General features: G+C 38.6%; 1 protein-coding gene across 1 annotated transcript in view; it reads right to left on the bottom strand.

Annotated features, from left to right (window-relative positions):
- Positions 1 to 7,407: 7,407 nt before the first annotated feature.
- LANCL3 (LanC like 3) overlaps positions 7,408 to 8,721 on the bottom strand; it is a 125,469-nt gene continuing 124,155 nt past the window's right edge. The window contains exon 5 of the mRNA XM_004714559.2: positions 7,408 to 8,411. Within this exon, the coding sequence (XP_004714616.1) occupies positions 8,252 to 8,411 (160 nt within the window). The 3' untranslated portion in view covers positions 7,408 to 8,251. The remainder of the gene's footprint in view (positions 8,412 to 8,721) is intronic.

The following is an 8,721-nucleotide window of genomic DNA, read 5'->3' as shown; positions in this document are numbered from 1 at the left end:
GAGCGCTGGAGCGGGGCCCGAGGGCGAGCGACACGACTGGGGTGGGGCGGAGAGCGCGGCCCCGCGGGGACACGCCCACGCGCACTGGGCGCCGCCCGCGCGGCCGAGTGCCTGCGGCGTCTCTGGGGAGACAGTCCCCAGGCAGGCCTTGAACCCCCGTCCGCCACAGCTCCCTCCTGTCTAGCCAGGAGGGACCCATCCGGCCTGGCTGGACCCGCGCGCAGCCTCTGGGTCCTAAAGTCCCTCCGCGGCGTTCTCTTGGGAAAACGGCCCCACCCCTTTGTAAACTAGCACCAAACAAGGTCCAGAATTGGAGTCTGGGTGCCTTGTTAGTCTGTTCTACTTTCTGGGCCTGGGGCAAACCTGATTCTTTAAAAGACCCGGGTTGGCTGTCATTTTAAAATAACCAGATCACCCATGCTTTTCAAACTCAAAGTGCTGGTGCATCGGCATGCCCTAGCACACAGATAAGAAGGATTTTAACTTTTCACCTTGTCACATAACCATGTTCCTTCCTTTTCCAAAGACAGTCGTTTGGATTGTTGTTTCCTCTGGTGAAAGCGCATCAGAGGTCATCTCTAGGAGCTAACGCCTTCCCTCCCAGAAAAACTACATACAAAATGTATTCCTCTATAACTATGACTAAGTCAGACAGGGCAAAAACCAGGGCCTAATAAGGAAGCAATTATCTAGCCCAAGGGATACCTCTTGATGGTGTGTGCCAGCTGATAACACAGCTCCTTTCACCCAATGAACTGGCGAAGGACTTGATCAAGACACTCCAAACTCCAAGCTTACTGCTCTCCAGTCATTTCTGATTCATAGCAACCCTGTAGGACACAGTAGGACTGCCCCTGCGGGTTTCCAAGACTACAACTCTTTAAAGGAGTAGAAATCCTCTTCTTTCTCCCTAGGAGAAGCTGGTGGTTAGCAGCCCAACTTTTAACCCACTCTGCCACCTGGGCCCCTCTAAATCGCATATTCTGATCTGCTGCATAAAGGGGTTTGACTTTAATCATTGTAAGAATCCTTTCTGCGCTGAAATTGCATGACTCCATCAGACTTCAGACATCACTGGCATTTTTCTATTTAGGAAAATGATGAAAACAAAAATAGAGAGGGAAGAATAACCAGGACTCAAGACCAAAAAAAAAAAAATGTAGAGAAAGAACATGCAGAACCCCCCACCCCACCCCCCACTTTCTGTTGGGTTTTTGTGTGGTATTGCTTTATAAGGATTTAAGGAGGATTCAGCCAACAGCTGAGAAGTACCAGGCCTTTTCTCTAAAAGGATTACTAGTGGCTATTTATAGAACCCAGCAGGCCACCATATCCTGGGTCAGGATACACACGCAGTCACAGATATAGAATCAGCAACAACACTCCACAGAACATTTGGTGTAAGATTTTATTTGACACTGCAGTAAGCTTTAAAGGGGAAATTAATTAGGACCTCACAATTACGCATTAGAACACACTCAATATTTAGCATTAGGTTTTATTTTAAGGCAACGGATTATCACAGGTCTTACATTAATAAATGAACTATATTTAAATGTAAAGGGGCAAGGTAAGCCACAAAATAACAAAATGACATTGATTTAAGTACCAAGTCCAGAGTATAGGAATTATTTTCTACATTACAAAACTAATACAGAAAACACAGAAAGATCACAGTGTTTAGAACGTTGTAATAGCAGTTTTAAGAAGAGTAAGGTGTATTTCTAAGCTTCTGTCTCAGTCTAGCCCTTACATAAAGGGGAAATTATATTGATTGACTCTAGTACTTCCCCCTCTAGGAACAAAAAGTAAAACAGCTAAAATCTAAGACCCTTTTAGGGTTTATCCTTCTCTGTCGATATACTAGCTAACTCCTCCAGTCTGGCCTTGATGTACTTATTCTCATTTGTCATTTTGCCCTTGAGACTCTGTATGTAAGTGCTTATGCTTGCTAGTTTCCCCATCAAACACCTAAATGGATTTTGCCTAACGATCAATTTAATATCCTGTCTTGAATTACACTTTCTTGCTAGGACTAAAATATTCAGGCTTTTAAATATTATGCACCTAACAATAGACTGAATAGAAAGAGGTTTGGGGGGCATAATGTGTTACATATCAGAATACTTTAGAATTTGGTTTTATTATAAAATACAGCACTATAATATTCTGTGGTATAGTAAAATATTTGACAGAACGTTCTGCTCTAAATTTAGGCTTAACTGCTACAGATATGTCTTTGACATCTTCTTCAAAGTAACCCCCAAAAGATAATAATTAGCAAATGGGCATACAATTTGTTTTGGCAAATAGGCGTTTTTTAAAAAGCCTCTAATTTTATGTGCCAGTCTTTCAAAGTGTTACTTCTATAAGTAACTGATGTTGGATTTAGTGCTAATGGACATTAGTAGGATTTTAAGGTGATCTAACCTTATCTCTAATATTGGCATATTATTTGCTTTATATAATCTTATGTTTATAAACCTGCATTTGTACTGAGGCAAATGTATTGCAAAGAGTACAAACGTATCAATGACACTAATTTATTGAGCACTCACCAGTAGTGATTTAAGTCAGAGTACTTATTCATTCATAGGTACAATTAGGAAAAAGTAGATATATGATATTGGTGGATTATGTTTTATGCCCCCCCCCCAACCAATTAAAATATTGCACTAATTTGTTGCTTGTGAAGTATCATTCAAAAAAGTGAGCTAACTTTTTTCCCTCTAAGGATGCAGGCATATTCCCATAAGGATTATGAATTGTGCAATAGAATCTTTGTGACAAAGTAAATTCTGTTCACTTGGATAAAGCGCATTTCAAAACTAACATGGGATGCTTCCCTCTCCTTCAGTAGACGGCTTTGCAAAGGCTTTCCCCTCATGATTAGATTCTACAAACTCCATTGTTAACATCGTTATTTTAGTGCCATTGAGATTCAGACTTCCTTCTGAGCAGCATGCCCCAGATGCTTACATGCAAGAAAGCTGTTGGTAGTTTACAAAATGGACAGTCCTTTCATGTCAGACAGACTCTGAGTCCAACTTTCACACAGTATTCCACTCCTACTACGAGAGAGCCTATATCAAGTAACGTTGTACTCACAGTTTTTAAGAACAGAGAGACTTCAGAAGACATTTGTCACAGTAAAATACCAAAGCCCTAAAAAACAGAGGCAAAACTAATTATTGAAATCTGTCTGCTTATTTGAATACATCTGTGGACAGCATGGACTACATTCAGCCACAGAAATGCTTTTATTCGGACTTGCCACTTACAAAGGGAATCTTAAAATGTATAGGGGCAGCAACAGAGCTTCCACCAAAATCAGACAGTAGACAGACAATTTACTACAGGTGGGCCGTAGCCAAGCATACACTAAACATTTTTAAACATCTTTTTAAAACTAAACATTAAGCCACAGTTATTTTATACACATTGAATAGTACATATAACTCAAATAAATGAACACCCCATAAAATCTAAAAAGAAAACACCAGCAGGAACTGTATTCCTCTACTTAGGAAACTGGGCATTCTGTGTTTACATCTATACACGTTCAGTTATTAATTCCTGATCTCTTTAGATTGCTCATCATTTCTGAAAGCATGAGAGAGATGTGTACTGCGGTACTTTCTAAAGATCTACAGCCCTCTGTATTAACTTAAAGCCATCTGCTGGTTTCAATTTAGTAGGTGATTGTTGTAAAACAAGCAAAAAAGGTTTATCTTGGGTCTTGGGTGTTCTCAATATCAAGAGTAAGTAGAGAAAGACACCAGAAAGAGAGGAGGAGGTAGGGGAAACTAAGTTTTTCTTATTACATAGAAATACTTGTGGCAAGTTCTAGAATTCTTGTCCCCCAAAGTGGAGTCAAGAATGACCTCAGGATATTTATGAGGTCAAGAAAAATTAATAAGGACCTGCAATTTCGGAATGAACCATTGTTCTGATATCTTTAATTATAAGGGGAGTGTTAAAATTTCCTTTGTAGGGAAAAAATACCCTCAATATTATAAAGGTACCATGAATGTGTCATGCCAGGTTAGCTGTGTTTTTATCATAGCTGGGCAACAGCAATGATCAAGAGGCTAAGTTTTATAAACATGGAACTCAAAAAACTTTAAACAGGTTTTCTTACCCAGGATAGATTTCTTAGAGATTTTAGTATGTTAATAACTTCACTAGGTACATTTCCAAAGGGAATGCAACTTTACTAATCTTTTCTTAATTACAGATCTTCCCCAACACATAGAGCATTTGGAGAAACAGTACAGCACTTATTTAGTATGGATACTTCTATTTCCTTTTGTAACAAAAATGATTATACATGTACATATGCACACACACAGAGGAACCCTGTACAAAATACATGCCGTGTTTGGTCTCTGTACAAAAAAGGTAAACTAATGCATTAATATTTCTTTTTTTTAAAAAAAATTTCCCATAAATATTTCTACATCAATTATAGGTTGAAATAATATTTAAGATAGCGTGACAGAAATTAAATATATTAAAATGAATTCACCTTTTTCCTTTTTTAATGTGGCCTCTGGAAAATTTAAAAATTACATATATGGCTTGCATTATATTTCTATTGAACATTGTTGCTCTATTTGTGAAACTCATAGATGTTACCTTCTATAGGTGGCTATCAAAGGATTTAACTGGCAGTTTTCATGAAAACAAATCCATACACCAGGCAACTAGACTGTGACGAAGGCCCTAATTAATGACGCCCCTCTAATTTATTAGAGAGCAGTTAACATACAGGTGAGACCCACTCATTAATCAATCCACTCTGGCATATATCCTCTCACACAGATCTTTCTAATAAAAATATATTGGATTTCATTTCACATAAGATCCTGGGTTTCCCTTTTAGTGTCTCTCTCTCTCTCTCTCTCTCTCACACACACACACACACACACACACACACACACACAGCAATATATACAAACTATTTCCTATAGAAACTGAGTAAAACCAGAGACAAAGCAAACAGGAAGTCCTTGCAAACTGCCTATTCATAGCTCTCCATAGTTAAACTTCTTCCTCTTCAATATTGTCTACAGAGAACAAAAGCAAGAGAAGAAAGGATAGTGTTTTCTTTTAATTCATATTATTCAATTCATAAAAAGAAAAATATGGATGATTTGGCTTTAATTTTATATGTACTTTTCAAATCAAGTGCTGAGGAGTTGGGCAAAGTCAAAGATGCCTAACGTTTTGGTGGGAGGAAATGTGGCAGAAAAGTGTATCATTGCATTAATGGAACAGCATTGTATAGTGTTTTAATGAGTTATAAAACTCCCTGTTGTCAAAATATAATGTAATCTCCCTATTTTCCAGAGAGTCTCAATGTAGCCTTTAAAATGTCTCACTACTTCCTTCAAGTTTTATAATTATTTATAACACCTAGAAGTATATTAAATAACATTAGGTATACTAACAAGTTACTGTGAATGAGGCAGTGCTAACACAGGGTGACCTTGTGTGTATCAAGTTCAGAACTGCGCTCCTAGGATTTCTATTTGCTGAATTTTGGAAGGTGATTGACAGGCCTTTATTCCTACATGCCTCTGGGTAGACTCAAAAAAGCCTCTAAACCTTGAGTTAGAAGCTAAGGGAACATTCAAACATGATCTTTGATGGGTTTGACACAAAAAAGGGCTGCGTTTCCAGTGTTTTGTTGCCATTATTGGGTACCTTCAAGACAATTTTGACTCAGTCATCTCATGTGACAGAGCTGAATCACCCCATAGGGTTTTCTTGGTTTCAGTGTTTACAGAAGTGGATCACCAGTCTTTGTCGCATGGGGTCAATGAATGGGTTTGGAAGCTGGCTTTGTTCTTAGCAGCCAAGCACTTAGCCATTTGCACTAGCAGAACTCTTACCTAGTGTCTTAGGATATAAATCTGCGTTCTCAACCTATGGGTCTCGATCCCTTTGGGGATTGAACAACCCTTTCACAGAGGTCGCCCAATTCATAACAGTAGCAAAATTATAGCTATGAAGTAGCAACGAAAATAATTTTATGTTTGGGGGGGTGTCACCACCACATGAGGGACTGTATTAAAGGGTCGCGGCATTAGGAAGGTTGAGAACCACTGACTTAAATATCTAGAGAAAATGATGGAAGGAACAGAAAATAGGAACAGGCTTCTGGTTTAATACTTTATCACCAGATTCAGGTTAGAATACTGAATAAATACAGTTAGAAAGTGAAACCCTTGGTTTGAATCTTTGCACTGCCCATTAATAGCTATGAGACTTTGGACTGATGACCTAACATACATCACGAGGTGGCTGGATAATTTAAAAAGCATATGTTCCACAAAGTCTTACATATTGTGGGGTCACTTTCTTCAGTTTTTAGTAATTAAATGAGATAAATTTGAATCCAGATGGTGAGACGCAGGTACGATGAGTACTGCAAATAAAATACTATTTTGTAAAGAGGTATTTTGCCTCAGAGTTTCTAAGAGATGCTTGGCTAAGCAAAAAAGAACTTCCGGAACCTAGTTTTGGAAATCATCTTAAAGCTACTCTTTATGTGGTATTACCTTAAACTGAGTATTTTGAGAAATAAATAATTGAGGCCAACTTTATATGCTTATGTCTGAGGATGTGAAAGTAGGAAGAGAACAATAACCTGGAAAGGTGTGTGCTTTTCAAAAGCATCCTGTCCCAGTCCGTTCTGTCGGATGCAAACATGCAGAGTCGGAGAGTGTACAATGGCAGTTCTTACCTTTCTTGGCTCATAGATCCTTTGAGAACTTGATGAATGCTAGAGATCTTTTTCCCATAAAAAAAGTACTACACACACATAAGCGCACTCATGCATCAACATACACAATAGACATTTTCAGGCAAGACAACATTCTCAAGTCATCCCAGATGTGTGGTTCAAGTGAGGATCCGCTGAACTGAAGACTAAGTTCTTGGTTTTACCTGGAGATAAACTGTTTACTTACTAGCTATCTAATTCCGATATCTGAAATGGCCAGTGCTCAAATGCTAGGGAAAGGGTAAAGCTATGTTCTGAGTATTGAAGTGACAGATGCTCCCACAATGTCCTGAAAAACCCTCTTTATGTGACGTAGTCTGTTTATAACTTCCGTGTGTATACAGCCAAGTTGAATTTAATAAGACAACTTAGTTCGATATTATAGTCAATTTCCAGTGGACCCCGTGTCTTGTAGGATAAGGCGATCATTTATGTCTTAGTCTAATAGCGTAAAATTGAGCAATGTTCTTTCCCCAAACATTGATCCCTTTGTCTGCCTATTCCAGGGATCACAGTATTCCAACATGCCTTTGCAGTGGTTCCCATATCATTGATATGATTCTTTTTTTTAACCAAGAGTCTATTTTACAGTTCAGCTAATAGCTTCAAAGGGGCTATGTACATAAAGGCAATTTTCAAATTACTAACAAGAGACAATTCACAGCTTACACTTCACATGGAGAAAATGAATTGACAACAACACTTTCTACAGTATTTGCTAGTATATGATACTCACTATTTTAGTTGAACTTTATGAAAGAAAGAGGAAACAGGAGATGGTCAAAGGCCTAAGGAAACTTCTAATTTTAGGGTTTCTACCAGGTTCTGATATGATTTGTTTAAAGTGCCCAGGAAAGTGATAAAAGTAGATATTCATCTGCAATAAATATATCCATGAATCAACAAAAAATATGAATTGAAATCAGTAACTGTTCAGGACAAACAATAGTTTCTTTTTGAAATTACTCCCTTCAGCAGTCAGTCAGTCACTTCATCCCCCTATCAGTTTTCATAGGACAATCACTTTAGTTTTCCCTTGTCTTTTATTTCTGAAATTGGAGGTGGCAAACACCCACCCCAAATGGCCAAACTCTTTCTCCAGGGATTGGCAGTTTATTACCATATTTCTGATTTAGTTTTGTTTTTACTCTTGTAACTGAAAACCAGATCCTTTCTCTTTCCCTTTTTCCTTTGACCTTCGGTTTCACATGTATTCCCTGAAATATTGTATTTCTACAGCCTTTAGAAGAGTGATGTTGCTTTGTATCTTTCATGTTCTCAGACTTGCATTCTCAAGTGTGATATCAAGTTGCCATCAAATGTCTCTTCTGTTCCTCCTGGCAGCAATGTTAAGGCTCATGGCTGTGATCCCAGTGAATGTGGCTTATGTAGAAACTGCTGCAGGTAGGCTCGGGACATCTCAGGGGCCTTCTGCAAAGCCACAGTGGAAGGTGAAGCCTTCTAAACAAACACACTGAAGAGAGGGAACTCAGCCTGACTGGGCTGCAGCAGATCAATCAGAAAGCACACTGTCCCGGAGAAGCCTTCATACAAGCTGTAGATGCTTTCAAGGACTCGAGACCCAGCCTTGAATTCCTCTGTAAACAAGAATTCAGCAAATCTACAAGAAGAAGGAGAAGAAAATATAAACAATTTGAGAATGAGGGACTTGCTTCTTGTGCTCTTCTGCTAAATTGCCGTTTCGGCATCATTTTCATTTCAGAATTATAACATCATTCAAAGAATGCCCCTTCTCCACTAACAAAAGAGGGTCAGTTATATAATTCTGTTTCCTAACAAATTGTGTTGGCAGGCAAATCCAATTCTTTTCTGAAGGTGCAAAGCAAAGCAGTTGGGCCTTTCCTGAAGAGTTTCTCCTTCTGACATCCAGTGATTAAAAGTAAACCAAAAAAAGATAAATAACCTTACAT

The sequence above is a fragment of the Echinops telfairi genome, unplaced genomic scaffold (assembly GCF_000313985.2).
Source record: "Echinops telfairi isolate 266 unplaced genomic scaffold, ASM31398v2 ScPeMD7_26;HRSCAF=91, whole genome shotgun sequence".
NCBI lineage: Eukaryota > Metazoa > Chordata > Mammalia > Afrosoricida > Tenrecidae > Echinops > Echinops telfairi.
The sequence above is the reverse complement of the archived record's forward strand: the minus strand, read 5'-3'. Positions and strand labels throughout refer to the sequence as shown.